Here is a 15504-nt window from a genome sequence, read left to right on the forward strand (position 1 = left end):
CGTTCCCCGTTTCTGCCGCAGATTCAAGCCTGTGTCTGGACGAGTAGGCAGCTCTGGAGACGCAGGGGGGCCTAGGCCCCCGCACTGCCCGCCTGGGGGGGGGGGGTGCCGCGCGGCCGTGTGAGCCGCGGTGACAGCCCCCCTGCCCTCACACCCGCGTCGCTTCTGCACAGCTGTGCTCACGGCTCAGGCGCGGTGAGGTCTGACCTCTCTTCCCTCGTGGTGGCTGTGGGGACTGGCCACCCGCCCTCATTCTGACGTCAAAGGGCCACCTCGCAAGTGCGGGGCTCACGTCCAGGCGCCTTGCTCGGAGCCGCTGCCACGCTCGGTGCTCACACTCGACTCGGTGATGCGGGGGTGGGGGGGGGGCACTGGCCAGGAGGGCGGAGCCCCCACGCCCAGGGTCAGCACCTGGATTCTAGTTCCCACATGGCCAGCCCAGCCCCGCCTCCTCTTAGGGCCCCCTGCAAGGTGACAGTCGGCCAGACAGCCCGGGGCCTTCCCGTCTCTGATGTTCCCTGAATCTGGCTGCTCAGCTCCAGACGCGGTGTCTTGAACAGTGTCAGACGCGGGCCCGACTCCCTCGGGGTTTAGCATCTAAGCGTTCCCTGGCCCGGAGCGTCTGTGCGGCCGGCAAGGGGTGTCCCTAACCTCTCTGAGGCTGAGGGCGTCCGCTTCGTGCCGACCTGCGCCGTGACCTGCCTGCCCAGGGGCTGCGTATCTCCTGCCGGGTGATGAGGAGGGACCCCCTCCTCTCTGCCCCGGGGGCGCCCCCGGGAGCTCCTCTGCTCTGGCTGGGAAGGGTCCGGAGCCCCTTCCCAGGTGAGAGGCAGGGGGTGTCTGTGCAGACTTGGGATTATCCCAGGGGGTGTGGTCAGCAGGTGCGAGGACTCAGCAGGAAACCCTTTCTTGTGAAAACAGCTCTGAGGGGCTCCGTGGTTCCTTGAGGTCACCACCTGGCTCAGGTCAGCCCCGTCACCTGCCTGGTCCCCACCGGTCCCCGGCTCCCAGAGTGCCCGCTGCCCCACAGGTAAACCGGGAGTAGTGAATCCCGACCAGTAAACCGGCGTGTGGCCGGAGAGGACTCGATGGGGCGGTTCCATCCACCGCCATTGGTGCCTGTTCCCGCTGCTTAAAAAGGGTGGGGTCTCGGGGCGCCTGGGTGGCTCAGTCGGTTGAGCGGCCGACTTCCGCCCAGGTCACCATCTCACGGTTCATGGGTTCGAGCCCCGCGTCGGGCTCTGTGCTGACATCTCGGAGCCTGGAGCCTGCTTCGGATTCTGTGTCTCCCTCTCTCTCTGACCCTCCCTCTCAAAAATAAATAAACATTAAAAAAAAAAATAAACCTTGGTTCTTGAGAACTCCATCTTCCACGGCAGCATTTCTCAGCTACACATAGTAAAACGGAAGTTTTCTCTGATTCGTCCGACGCTCCCGTGCTCCGGAGTCGCGGGGGCTCCACGTGTCCTTGCGTGGGAGGCAGTTGGCCGGAATGAAGGGAGAGGCTCTAGGTTCCGGTTGGCGTTGACGCACCTGCTTCCGGCACTTCCTGAGCGAGTGACCTCGGGCAGGTTACTCTTAAGTCCCTGTTTCCTGATCTCTGAAGGAGGGAGGATGGCGTCCACCTGCCAGGGCTGTTACGTGGGTTCAAGGAAACCGTGACCCACACCTCGCACGCACGCACTGAGCACTCCGCCCCTTGTGGGGACGCCTCCCGCTGTATGGGGGTGGGGGGTAGAAAGTGTCCCGCGTTTCAGTCAGGGACTCTGGTGTCAGCTCTGCCACTAATTGGCCGTGTGGCCCCGGGACAGCCACCTCTTCTTCTGAGTCTGTGTTCTGTCATGCACATATTAAATCCCTCACGGCCCGTGGCCAACTCTGGGTCCAGGCGACAGACGTGGCCCTTCCCAGTTCCTTGCAGCCTCCTGGACCCCGTCCCAGCTTTATTTGCATCTGGGGAGCTCGGCATGTCTGAACCAGGTACAGAACTCAGGGTCACACAGCCAGTGGCCCGAGGGGACGGAGGTCACAGGTATCAGGACCCTCTGCCCACAGAGCTGAAGGCCCCTCGCTCAGTCTTCTCAGAAACAAATCCTTCACTTTTGTTGTGGCCTTGCCTGTGGGTGGTGGTCTAGCGCCTCAGGGGACCGCGGTCCTGCTTTCCTCACGCATTTAGAAATTCGGAGGATTTTGCCCCCATCACGGTCGCCAGGGCTTCCTCTGCTGCACCCACAGCCGGGAGAGGCTCCTGTGCTCCGGCCAGAGGGGACAGGCAGGGACACGCAGCCATGGCCCACAGAGCTCACAACCCTGTGGCCATCTTCATCCACCCCTGGGCCCTGAGCATGCGGGTTACAGACTGCGTGTGCTCTGTGTTTCCCCGGGGCTCCCCTACTCTCAGCTGGGGGTCCTGCCTCAGCTCCATGGGGAATGGGAATGTCTGTGTGGCCAAGGAAGTCTCGGTGTCCTTCAGACTGTCGTCAGGGGACCCATGGGTCAAACTATTTTAACAACACCACCAAGATGTTACATGTGTTTTCACTCATTCTCTCTGGAGTTTTCCAGAGGCTGCATGGCGTGTGATGTCTAAACAGATGGCAGAGGCAGGGATGAGAAACCCAGGTTAACTATTGAGCCAGACTTAAGATTGTCTGAACTGTAAACTGAGCCCACACTTCTTTGGAAAACATGTCCATAAAATGTGTTAATGTGTTTTCTGTATGAGACTCCTCTACACTCAGATTCCATGTTTGGAGATGAAAGCAAGCTGTCCAAAACTGGTCCATGCCGAGAAGTCATTAGCCAGTCAGTCAACCAGCCATCAGTCAACCAAGCAGCCAATCAGTCAACCAACCAATCAGTCAACCAAGCAGCCAATCAGTCAATCAACCAGCCAGTCAACCAACCAGCCAGTCAGTCAACCAACCAGATGATCAGTCAACCAACCAGCCAGCCAGTCAATCAACCAGCCAGTCAACCAACCAGCCAGTCAGTCAACCAACCAGACGATCAGTCAATCAACCAGCCACTTAATCAGCCAGCCAATCAGCCAAATAGCCAATCAGTCAATCAACCAACCAGCCAATCAGTCAACCAATGAGCCAATCAGTCAATCAACCAGCCAATCAGTCGATCAACCAGCCAGTCAGTCAACCAACCAGACGATCAGTCAATCAACCAGCCACTTAATCAGCCAGCCAGTCAGCCAAATAGCCAATCAGTCAATCAACCAGCCAGCCAATCAGTCAACCAATGAGCCAATCAGTCGATCAACCAGCCAATCAGTCGATCAACCAGCCAGTCAGTCAACCAACCAGACGATCAGTCAGTCAACCAGCCAGTTAATCAGCCAGCCAATCAACCAAATAGCCAATCAGTCAACCAGCCAGTCATTCTTACAGGTGGTCTGCATTCTAGCCGAGGCTCTCCTCACTGAGCTGGCTGTGCCCTTGTGGCTCCCAGGGCCCCTCTGGTGTCCCAACAGGGGGACCTACCCCCTCGCCTGTGTTGGTCTATCCTGAATGCTAGTGAGACAGGAGCCACGGGGACCCAGCAGCTGCAGGGTGGTTCCTGGGGCCGTGGCCACGGAGGTGCTGGGACCTCAAAAACACTGGATCCACAGGAGCTCTCACAGAGGCCTGGGCAGCTGCATAGATGCGGACAGAGCACACAGAAGGCTGCGCAAATCAAGTCTGCAACGAGACCCTTGTCGAAGGTATTCTGAAATTTTATTAATTGAGGTCTATTGGGAAAAAAACCCTATATGCAAATATATGCACAAAAATCTCAAAAGACCAGGATTAATCGATGTCTGGGGCCTGGGCCCAAGGATTTGTAATTACTTCCTATTTAAAACACAGGAGACCACCCCCCTCCATTCTAAAAATAACACACAGCCCTTGTAGAAAGTTTGAGAAGCGGGGTAAAGCATAAAAAGGGAAACAAAAACCACGTATAATCCCATCACCCAGGGACGCTGTTAACATTTCTGGGGTAGCTCTTCTCTGCTTTCAAAACGCCCCCCTACACACTTTACATGATTGATATCTCACCAAACATGCAGCTTTGTGTCCTGGCCTTCTCGCTTAACACCGAATTAGGGATGTGTCCCCAGGACATTACAATTCTTTGTAAGTGGGAGTGATGGCCACAGCGCCGCTGGCGTGGGATCACTGTGCAGGGGTCAGGGGAGGTGGGCCCAGTTCTGAGCGGCTGCATTTAAAAGCGGGAGTTTGGGGGCGCGTGGGTGGCTCCGTCGGTTAAGCACCGGACTTGGGCTCACGTCATGTTCTCGGGTTCGTGAGTTGGAGCCCCACCTCAGGCTCCATGCTGACAGCTCAGAGCCTGGAGCCTGCTTCAGATTCTGTGTCTCCCTCTCTGCCCCTCCCCTGCTCACACGTGTGCGCGCTCTCTCTCTCTCAAAAATAAATAAAAGTTAAAAAAAACTTACAAGCGGGAATTTCCCCACCTCCCAGAGGACGTGCATTTCCAACCCAGCGCTGAGCTGGTGCTGGGGCTCCTGCAGTCACCAGGGACGCCAGGCTTTTCCGAATTGGCCAGTTGGGGGAAAGCGCGGTTCTGTTTGCCCCCCGAGGTGTTCTAGGTGTTCTAGGAGTCGGGCGAGGCACTGCTCTGTGTGGCTCCGGGCTCTCAGCTCCCGCCTGAGGCAGGCCATGCCGCCCAAGCCCAGGGACAAAGGAGAAGCCAGCCCTGGGTAGTTGGTAAAGATAGCACTTTGAAGGCACATCACCAGCGGCCCCAGCCTTTGTCGGGGCGTCGGATGGGGTGGAACTGGCAACAGGGACACGGGGGTGGGAGGGGGGGTTCCGGGTCCTTCTGTGGGAACCGGCGGGGGGCTCCGACGCCCTCGGAGAGTGCTCCCTACATCATGGGGTAAGCGATGACGAAATAGTTGAGCTCAGAGTCGATGAGTTTCCTGTACTTCCGGTGGATCTCACGCAGCGTCCTGTCCTCGTCGTTGGTCTCGTACCTGTTCGTGTAAATTCGCACCTGCGCAGCACAGAAACACGACACGCGCACCGTGACTGCGCCAGGCCGGCCCCACGCTGGTCCCAGCCTCAAGCGCACACGGTCGGGCATCGCCGGGCACAGCCCAAAGCCAGCTGCTGGGGAGAGGGGGCTCTGGGCCCCCTCCCGTGCAGGTACCGCCGGAGACAGACCCAGGGCCCCACCTTGAGAGTGCGCAGGGAACACTGCCCTTCCTCCTGGCTCTTCAGGATCCGCTCCACGAACCTGACGTCCAGGAAAGCCCAGATTTTGAAGTAGAACAGCTTCCTGCAGGATGAGACGAGGAAGCACAGTTCCTCGTCCAGGGACTCGTGGTTGTTGTTGAACTCAAACGTCAGTTTCTGGAAAGGCAGCGAAGGGGAGACGGGGTTGGGGGGGGTGTGGTGCAGTGGGCAGAGATGCTGGGACCGGCTGGGTCCTCCCACAACACGCCTGCGGCCCGGCTGTGGGTCAGACGACCACGGTGGCCCCAGGGCCACAGGTAACAGACGGGACGTGTGGGTGATTTCACCCAATCTGCAAGAGGCATTTGGAGCTCAGAGCCCGAGGCGCTGGTCCCAGCCCCTCAGCCTCCCGGCCGGGCCACCAGGCGGCCGCCCCCCCCCCCCCCTCACGGAAGGACAGTAACAGGCAGGCTTCAAATGAGTTATCGGCACTTAGAGGCCCTCGTTGGTGGCAGTGGTATTTGTATCAGTTGACCGCAATCGTCCCAGCCCCCCAGGAGGTCCTTGGAGGGACACAATGACCCCGATTTTACAGATGGGGAAGCGGCCAGGGGAGAGGGCCGCGCACGCCCCTGGGCTCCTCAGTGACTTGGTGGGTCTGGTCTGGAGTCAGACTCCCGTGTGCTGCCGGGACCCGGTGCCGGGAGGAAGCGGCCTCAGACCCGCCCTCAACCTGGAGAGGCTCCGAGAGGGCACAGAGGGCTTTCCCTGGCGGGTAGCCCACCCGAAAGTGCCTCGTGCTGCGCGTGCACAGGTGAGCAGTAGCTGTCACCCGCTGTGACCCTGGGGCAGGGGCGGGGGTGGTGGGGGGGGACGCGTAGTCCGGGAACATAGCCCGAGCGTCGGTCTGAGTGGGCACGGGCCCGGCCGGGAGCAGGCAGCAGAGGAGAGGCCTCTGCCCTGGGGGAGCCTCCCGGCCCTCGGCCCCCCTACCTGCAGCGTGTGCCGGAAGGTGGGCAGGAGATCCGTCAGCGTGGGCCTCATGGACCAGTCCGGGTCGCTGAAGTAGCAGCTTCTCAGACTGAGGCCCCGAACGGGGATCTCCTGCAGGAGGACCCGGGCCAGGCGCTCGTGCTTCATGACCCGCTCGAAGAAGAAGTTCACCTGGAGGTTGGAGGCGCGCCTGGCCAGCCTGGCCCAGGACACGCCCCAGATGACCTGGCCGTGGGGGTCGTGGACGTGGCACTTGATGTTCATGGTCCAGAGGGTCCCGGCGTTGTTCTCGCACAGGCCGTCCAGCAGCTCGTCCGAGATGCAGTTGTAGTTGAGGGTCAGGGACACCAGGCTGCGGAACGTGGCCATGGTCTTGCTGAACCGGGGGCTGCTGTAGACGGCCAGGTGGTGGCTGAAGTAGTCCTCGATGTTGAGCTGGGACACCAGGCTCTCGCCCCGAGAGCAGCTCAGGGAGCCGAGCACGGCGCAGCCCTGCTCCACGGTCAGCCTGGCCCCTTTGAGGCTGAGGTGATCCAGCTGCCTTCCCGCTTTCTTCAAGAAGCAGCTCAGGCTCTTGATGAGCGAGCCGCGGATGCTGTTCCTCCAGACGGGACGGTCCAGCTCCAGGTGCTGCACGGACAGCGACTTCAGGCGGTGGTTGCTCTTGCCCAGGCAGGACAGCAGGCCTCGCACGGTGACCTGGAACTTCTTGGTGAGCGCGGCGTTGCAAGGGTTCAGAAACTTGATCTCCAGGTGCTCCAGATAGCGGCCAAATTTCTTCACGTACCAAAGAGCCGACTCGAACTCGGACGCGTGCACCCTGGAGGGTCTCCCGCTGAACGTGATGGTCCTGTACCGCCAGAGGTCAGCCGAGTACATCATCTGGTTCCACTTTCTGCAGACGAGGGCGGCCCGGGACCTGTCCCTGTCTCCCAGCCACCAGAACACGCGACGCAGGCACACGTCGGGCAGGGCGGCCCAGCAGCTATGGTCTCGGGGCTGGACGGCTTGGCTTTCTTCGTCCATCGAGGAGCCGGGGTGTCCAGAGCAGCCGTGCGGTAGGCAGGGGCTTCCAAAAACGAGGAAACAAAAGCGACCGCTCGTCTTCTGTGGGGAGTAAAAAGGAAGCGCCGTGACCTGCCGAACGGAAACCAGACCCCCTTGAATGAGCTCACAGCCCGGCCTCACGTGCAGCCCTTCCGCGAGGGGCGAGAGCCTCGCCGTGAAGGCCCGCAGAGACCCAGGCCGTCGGGGTCTCTCGGACACACGCACACCGGGACCCGCGCCCAGCACGGTCCCAGGAGTGAGAAGCCTGGGGACAGGGCTGTCCAGAGGAGGCGGCATCTGGGAGGGGCTTCGCGGGCTGCGTGGGAGCCGCAAGGCAGCCCGGGTCGGCCCGGCGGTGCCGGAGGAGAGCGGACGCACTCTGGGCAGCGGGCACCGTGGCGCAAAGCCACAGAACTGGGAACGAATGGGATCTGTTCACGTGCGGGGAACTAAAAATTGTCACTTCACTTGGGGTGGGGGTTGGAGCCGGAACAGGGGGGAGGTGCCGGGTCAAGGGGCCCCGGAGCGATGCAGACAGAGGCTGCGTCCCAGGGGCCAAGACTGGAGTTCCGACATGCCGGGTCCCCTTCTGGGGATGGGGACCCTGGCTGCTTGGCACCGAATTGCCGATGGGGGTGTTTGCATTCAAAGGGTTAGCGGCACATCAAGGGTCACGGGCGGAGAGCCTCCCATGAGGCCGCGGGGGCCGGGCAAGGGCCAAGGATCCTGCGTCCACAGGTGTTGTCAGTCTGACGTTAGAAAGGACCCTCCAGGGAGGGGGAGGATGAATGGCCAGAGCAGACTTTGGGCTCCGAGCCTGGGGCTAGGGCGGCGGGACGGCGGGGATGCGTGGGTTTATGCGTTCTTTGCAGGACACGGTGACTGGGAACGTAGAAGTGGGGCGACCTGGCAGCCGGGCTGCAGGCGAGACCTCTACGAAGCTAGGGAGGCCCCGGGAGGGCCCGGCCACCGCCCACCTGGGGTGCTGGGCCCTGGGACTTTCTACAGGAGCCATCTGCTGAAGTTTTCCTGACGGCGTGATTTCCACGTCTCCCCGGCCTGAAACTTCTCCTCTTTCCTTTTCCCTGTCTCTCCCAGAGGCCCCGCTCTTCAAGCTTGCGGCCCTGTGGCCCCGGAACGCTTCTGCCGGCTACTTTACCAAGTGGCCCGAGATTATCCTCACGGCTCATGAAACCACAGGGCCGGAGGAGCTCTGGGAAGTAGGTCTTTACAGATGGAAACTGAGCCCCAGAGGGGTGAGGGCGCCTGCCTGTGGTCACACAGCCCTCAGGAGCCGAGGGACGCGTTAATCGCATTTCTCAATGCGGGACGGACATGCGTCTGCGCGTGAGCTCGTGAGCGTCACTCACTTGCTCTCCGTGCCTGTCCCCGGCTGCGTCTAGGATCCGCGTGCAACCGTGGTGGGCGTCCGTGCCGCTCTCCTCTCGGCTCTCCCTGTGACGGACCCCCGGGCGCCCCCGACGGTGGTGACGTGTGGGAGGCTGGTTCTGCCGGGCCCTCTGGGGCCCGGCGCCCTCCCCCACCTCCGGATCCAGGCAGACCTGCACGCGGGATTTGGCAGCGGCCTGGCCCCGTCCAGGGTTCCCCTCTCGCCCGTGCCCGTCCCTGACGATGATCCTCGGCCCAGCCTGTCTCCCGCGGGACTCACACACCCCTTGAGGCCAGGGACGGCCTCATTCTCGTGAGTCGCACTTGCACACTGAACAAAGGAAGAGAGAGGGTCGTCTCTTTGTTCACAGAACTGGGTCCCCAGCACTTTGCTTGGAGCTAGGTGCGTGAGAGAGGCCAAGCCACTCCCAGAGCTGAGCAAAAGCCTTTGCCCTAGCAGTCATGGGCGCAGGAGCTCTCAGACACGGAACCACGGGGTGGTGTGGGCAGAACCGATCTGCGGGCTGGGAAAGCCAAAAGCCACAGTCGGTACTGGGCACAGCCTCCCCTCCTAAGCGACCTCGCCAGCCATAGGCCGTGGAGCTCAGAGGTCGGGTCCTGGTTCCATCAGTTGCTAGGGATGACCTCAGGCAAGTTAATTTTCTCTGTGCCTCAGTCTCCACATCTGAAAACCAGGGATAACAGTGGCGCCTCTGTCTTAGCGGCGGGAGGATTAAATGAGCTGATCCGTGCAGGTGCCTGGTGTGTATCAGAGGCTGTACCGCGTTTGCGCCTGGTAAGTGGAGGCCAAGGCGCTTCTGGGGCGGTCCCTGCTGGGCGCGGTGAACACACCCAGTTTGCGGATGGGGAAACAGAGGTGTTGCAAGTTGGGAAAGTCTCCCCGCGAAGGCCCGCAGAGAGCGGGCAGGGATCGGAACCCACCCCAAGGGCTCACAGACCTGTCCCCCAGGCGGGGAGCTGCCAGCCCGGGAAGAAACCTAAGGAAGCCGCGTCACCCACGGCCCGGAGGTGCCCGAGGACGCCTGTTTCCAGGAGGAGGCGGCAGGGGCCCCATTACCCGCTCACCGCGCCCCGCTCGTTGCGCCCGGTTTGGGCTGCGGGGACAGCGAGCCGCCCGCCTGCTCCCGCGCCGCCTGCGCTCCGACGCCGACTCCGCGCAGGCCTCCGGGACGCGCGCCCTCGCCGGCGATGAGCCTTTGTGACGCGCCCAGGCCTGCGGGCCTCCGCTGTGCCCTGGGCGCGAGGCCCCAACCCGGGGTCGCCAGGGTCCCCGCGGTGCGTGCGGGGGGCCGGACGGCCCCTCCAAGTGTCCCGGAACGCGCGCCGGGGCCTGGGAAGACCTGGTCCGAGGGTCCCGGGAGGGCGGGTTCCGTGCGCAAAGGTGCGTGGGGCGGGGCTGGGGGTCCATGGGGGGTGGGCTCCGGGAATACGAGGCGGTGGGTTCAGGCACCAGCGGGGAGGGGGCCGGAGAGAGTACTGGGGGCCGGGTCCGCGGGGTGGAGGAGGGGGGGTGGGGTCTGGGCCGTGGATGGGGCTCGGGGTTGGGGAGGGCCAGAGGGCAGAGGGCCGGGGTCACAGAGTCGGAGGCGGAGCGCAGGGTAGGGGCGGGGTCCGGGCGTGGCTGGGGGCTGCGTGCGCGCGACTGAGGGTGGGCTTCCCTCTGCGATGGGGAAGAGGCTGTGCGGGAGCTCGGTGCTGTGCCTGTGGGAGGAGGCGCTGCGCTCTGCCCCCCTCCCCCTTCCTCCAACTCGGAAGTGGTTCCCACCGGAAAGCCTTGGCCCACCTGACTCACCTAAGACAAGGCGTGAGTGGGTGTCTAACGCACCCACTTTCCATGGCCCTCCCCTCCCGGCCGCCCTAGGGTGTCCCTAAAGGCCAGGCAAAAAGGCGGGGGGGGGTGTACGATTGCGGGCGGGGGGTGCACGTGGGCCTCTGACACCAGCCTCCCGGCTCCGGTGTGCGTCCTGAGCCCCGGCCTGCCCCCTGCAGCCGCATCCTCCCTGCCTCCTTCCGTTTCTGCCTTTCCCTGCGCGTTGTCCCTTCCCGTCCTGCCCGCTCCTAGCGCCGCGTCTCTGACCGGGAAGGACCAGTGAGGAATCTCAGGAAAGGTGGACAGGAAAGGGTATTTTCAGTCTCCAGAGACAGGCCTGGGTTCCCCCGGTGTCCAGACTACAGCCCGGATGTCCGATCCAGGGGCCTGACACCTGGGATTCCCAGGCCCAAGAGCCGGGGGCCTCTCTCCTGGTTTCTCTGCGGCTGCTGGCAAACCAGTATCTCCGTTCGAAGGAAAATAGTTAAACCTTTTCTTGTAAGAGGAAAAAACCCAAGAAGAAAATCCTTCCCTTTTCACAAGGAAAGACTGCCAAGGGGGGGGGGGGCGCAGGAAGACGGTATAAAACGGAGTCTTCTCCATCGGCGGCACCTTTTCTGTTCCAGGCTAGCGGGAGGTTCTCATTCGGTTTCCTTGCCGTGAAGCTGGCCGCCAGCCTTTCTCCTGAAGAAATGCGTATAGCAAACCTGGTGTGTTTAAAGTGCAAAAGCCAGTTCCGGGGCTATGTCTCCGTGCTGCTGTCCCCGGTCCCCAAAGCACAAACCCTGAGCTGCAGGTGACACCCAGGAGACACGGAGGAACCTTCTGGGGGCTTGGGACAGGAGGGACAGACTAGGGAAGCCACACTGTGCGCTCTTATGTGGCTATTAAGAGAGAAGAGCCACATCATCTGGCCTGGAGACATGTCCTTGGGTGTTTGGGGTCAGAGGTACAAAGCAGCGTTTATGGTGGGACTCCCAGTGTGCGTGTTTATATAATCTGGTTGCCAGATGAGATATAGGATTCCCCGTGAAATTTCAGTTTCAGGGCCACATTTTTCTAGTATAACTGCGTCCCATGCAATTATTTTGTAACTGTTTCTGTCCCAAGTAATGCATTTTTATTTGCTGGATCTGGCAACCCCGTGACGTAAGGGTGGGGGAAAGTGTGGAAAGAAAAGGCGGACCGTGGGTGGCAAGGGTGTGCGGCCCCAGTACCCCCACCAGTTGTGGAGCTCACCACCTTTGCAAGATGGTGCCCTCGTGTGCTCATAGAAATAGCTAAAGAAGTTAGAAAGGAATGTTTAGGTCTATTTTTTTTTTTTTTTTTGGTAAGGAGCGTGTGTCATATATGAAGAAAAAAAAAGGCAAACGGCAGAGTAATGAGTATAGTGAGATAACATATGGGGAATAAGAAACAATTTAAACCCCACGTGAACTTGTCCGGGTTTGCATGAGCGAAGGGAAAGTGTTCAGAGCATACTGACCAGACTGCGGGTGTGGGTGTCCTAGGGTCCTGGGGCGGGGAGGGGAGGTTGTCAGCTTTCCCCTCGTGTGTGACCTTATATCAGCCGGTTACAACCAAATCTCGTACTTCTGTGTTTTGAAAAACATCCAATAATGAAAGCTTGTGGTCACTGCTGTTTTTGTCTTTTAAATGAGGCCTCCGGTGTGTAAGCTCCGGAACTCCGTCCACGTGGATTCCACGCTGGATCCTGCCTCCCTTTCCTCGTATAATCCCAGGGAAGCTCCCCGTCGGCTCCGTCTAGCTTCCTTGGCTGATTAACCATTTGTAAAGAGCTTCCTGTTGAACCACGTTCACACGATGGTCCGGTAGCTCCAATGCCAACTCTTATTATTACTAGGAAATAATTTAGGATGTAAAAACCTAGCGGCTACAAACCCCGATCTGCTGGAGGCAAGCCACAACAGCTTGGATCCCGCCCAGGACTTGTGCTCTCTGGGCCTCCGCTGCCCGCTCCACCACGAGAGCCGGCCCGGCGCCCTCCGCTTCGTTCACTCCCTCAGCGCGCGTGCAGTGCTCGCGGCGTCCGTCCCCGGGCTCGGAGCCGGAGGCACACGCTCAGAGATCCGGCTCAGCCTTCGAAGGCGGCCCGGTCTCCGGGAGCTCAGGCGACGAAGCAGGTATCAGGTGCTCTGAGAGACTTCACTTGGGCACGCGGAGAAGGGGCCTGGAGAAGGGCTGGCGGCCGTGTCTGCAAACATCCGGCAGCTCTTGGGGGGGTTTAAAAACACGGTCCAGATAGTTCACGGCCAGGTAAGGAGAGAACAGAGGCAGGGCCTGGTGTTGATTCAGGGTCACACTGAGAACGGCGCTCGGGCTGTGCCAGGCTGCTCCCACGGTCTTCTGCGGGTGGACACGGGCTGTGCTCACACCGCAAAGGCGGGCTCACCGTTTTGCTTGTGCCCCTTGCTGCTTGCTTGGTTGAATTTTCAGAAGGAGGAAGAGACTCCCTGTTCTCCATCTCTGGACAAACGCCTTTCTCTGTCTTGGAGGTCGGATCCTCAGTGCTTTGACTTGCGAGGGGTGCAGAGAAAATGTCTCACGGACCCTGGGATCCCACATTTACCCCGCAGTTGTGAGTGATGCGGTGAACTACAACAATGGCTTTGGCTTTAACAGTCGGACAACACGATAAACTAGATAACCCCAAAGCTCCCGCTACGCGCATGTAGAAATGCCCGGTGAGACGTGGCAAACGTTTAAGCCAACAGCTGACTTTAAAAGAAGGAAACTTTAAAGGTCCACGTCCCAGGAATGAAGGCCTGACCTTTTAAGCACATGCACTTACGGAGGAGACGTGGGTCCCCGTGTCATAATAAGGGCTTGGACGAGAGAGAAGTCTTGTCCACACAAAGTTGGTGGGGATAGGGGGCTGGAAGTAAGCTTCCCCTTTCCCTGCACGGAGCTGGGAGCCTAGAGGCTACACTTGTGGCTAAGAGAGAAGAACCAGTTCAGTGGAAGGGGAATGTGGCAAGCCAGCTCGTCTACACTGGGCTGGGATCTGAGTGTGGGGAAGAAACACACTCCTGAAACCTTGGAATCACGGGTGCACGCCATTCGTGTACTTGGGGTTCAGACTTACATTAGCCTCGTGGTCTGGGACCCCCATCATAAGAATTAACATAAAAATTGGGAAGTCTGGCTGAAGCAACCAGAAAAAAATCCCTCTGGAAGGTACATCAGCTCAAACTAGGTCATTCTTCCAGGTAGAGTCCCACTGAATGGAGGCTCAGGGTTCAGACTCACAAGGAAACACTCTTCCTTGAGTGAGAGTCAGAGGCACAGGCAAGAGCAGGGCTGTTCTCTGGAAACTTCAGAAAATAGAACTGTAGGAGACTGTAAAATAAGCTGATTGGAAGGGATTAGGACAATTGATGTATCTGAGTGATGAATATTATATCATATTAGCTTTCTACTTTCATATTTGTTTGAAAATTTTGTAATACCCCTAAAAGGCTTAAGGTAGTAGAGGGACTCTATTGCCATCCAAGCTATCCTTTTCAGACATATAGGGTCTCAAAAATTAGCTTTCTGTGACTTCTTTCTTAAGAAACTCTTTGAGGATATGCTCTAGCAAAGAAGGGGCAAAACAAGAAAGAGAATGACCTGAACCTGAAATTTGGGAACAGAACTCGACACTGGAGAGGGTGGAAGAAATTCCCGGAATGATAGCTATTCATCAGGTCTGGGGAACACATGCCCTCAAAATGAAATGGACAGAAGACTACTGTGTTTGATTATGCCAAGGAGAAATCTTTCTAATCCAGTAGAAAATTCTAGGAATGATTTATAGTTACCTACGAAGAGAAGAAAATGAAAAATTGGAGCAATAATCAACTCCAGGAAAAACAAAAAGTTACGGAAGAAAGTAGATATAATCATAATTTGTGTGGTGTCATCATTTATAGTATTTACATGGTCATAGTAATTTAACGTTGAATGCTGATTTAACCAGCATGGGAGAGTGGAGAGAGAGAAGCCTGACAGTGTGTATAAGATCGGTGGTGTAAGAGAGAGAAATCCGTATCCCTATATCCTTATGGATTAATCGATAACACCTAAAATTGAAAGCAAAAAAACAGCAGCGTAAGAAGGTGCTTGAGAAGTATAGAGGTAAATACCAGAAGAAACAGTCCAAAAGGTTGGAAAGCAGAGTATTTGCGTGTGGGGCGAGGGTAGCATTAAGGAGGTAGTGGCGTTTAAGTGGCCACAGTATTAAGTACATTACATGATATGTTGGCAGTTGACCGATGGTGTAGAAAAGTGCCTCTGTGTGCGTGTGGATGCCGGTCCGGTGGCACATCCGTGGTGAGTGCCCGCGGGTGTCCTCGGGAAGCACTAGACAGCCCCCTTGACCTCAAGAGAGAGGCTCCGGGAAGCTGTGCGGCCAGCAAATGGCAGAGTGGAGCTGAAATCGTGGACCTCCAGCCCCAAGTTGGCGTGTGGGAACCTCTGGTCGCCAGTTCGAAGAGGAGGCCTCCGCCACGTCTTGTTCCCCGGCTCACCAAGTATCTCCCGATTCCAACGCAAGACCACGTACGGGATGGAGAAAGCCCCAGCGGTGAGGGGAACAGGTACACTGGCGAGTCCGTGCACCGCTGAGCCCGGGACCCGCGTGGCTGGGGCTCCCCAAGCTGGGAACACTGGGGATCTTGTGGAGGGGCATTTCTGGGGGGAGGGGGGAGGCCTGCGATCCTGCAGTTCTCACAGGCTCCCGGGTGATCCTGATGCTGGTCCACGGGCCACACCTCAAAAAGCCAGCACCGCGAGGCAGAAGCTCCAAACGCCTGTCGGCGGACGGATGGAGCGTGAGGGGTGGCTGCACAAAGGCCATAGGACGGATGCCGTACTGAGAGGCGCCACGATGCGGGTGGACCTTGAAAACCTTCTCCGCGAAAGAAGCCGCAAGTCCACATATTCTACGATTCTGTTCGTACGAAGCATCCAGAACAGGCAAATCCAGAGACAGAAAGTGGATGCGTGGCTGTCGGGGGCTGGGGACGGAGGGGGTGGGGCGCGGCCAAGGAG

The 15504-nt window shown here is 59.1% G+C and overlaps 2 protein-coding genes across 10 annotated transcripts in view; one reads left to right on the forward strand and one right to left on the reverse strand.

Moving 5' to 3' along the window:
• Positions 1-4715: 4715 nt before the first annotated feature.
• FBXO39 (F-box protein 39) lies at positions 4716-9803 on the reverse strand. 6 transcript variants are annotated; one of them, XM_042967568.1, is made up of 4 exons: positions 9708-9803; positions 6186-7292; positions 5193-5369; positions 4716-5010 (listed from the first exon to the last, which is right to left on the reverse strand). In XM_042967568.1, exons 2-4 carry the CDS (start codon positions 7209-7211, stop codon positions 4882-4884), a joined length of 1332 nt encoding a protein of 443 aa, XP_042823502.1. In that variant the 5' UTR covers positions 7212-7292; positions 9708-9803; the 3' UTR covers positions 4716-4881. The 6 variants fall into 6 exon arrangements, with proteins under 6 accessions (XP_042823502.1, XP_042823503.1, XP_007091098.2 ...); XM_042967569.1 differs by having other exon boundaries at positions 6186-7322; XM_007091036.2 differs by having other exon boundaries at positions 9581-9799.
• A 104-nt stretch (positions 9804-9907) lies between these two features.
• Positions 9908-15504, forward strand: part of SLC13A5 (solute carrier family 13 member 5) — a 39834-nt gene continuing 34237 nt past the window's right edge. For 3 of the 4 annotated variants that reach the window (XM_042967256.1, XM_042967257.1, XM_042967258.1), the window contains exon 1: positions 9908-10023. Coding sequence is in view for 1 of the 4 variants with exons in the window: in XM_042967255.1 (XP_042823189.1) it covers positions 11145-11162 (18 nt within the window). In the remaining 3 variants the exon portion in view is untranslated. Of the gene's footprint in view, positions 10024-11078; positions 11163-15504 lie in introns of all 4 variants that reach the window. The other variant, XM_042967255.1, reaches the window with a different exon arrangement.

Source organism: Panthera tigris, chromosome E1 (assembly GCF_018350195.1).
Source record: "Panthera tigris isolate Pti1 chromosome E1, P.tigris_Pti1_mat1.1, whole genome shotgun sequence".
Lineage (NCBI taxonomy): Eukaryota > Metazoa > Chordata > Mammalia > Carnivora > Felidae > Panthera > Panthera tigris.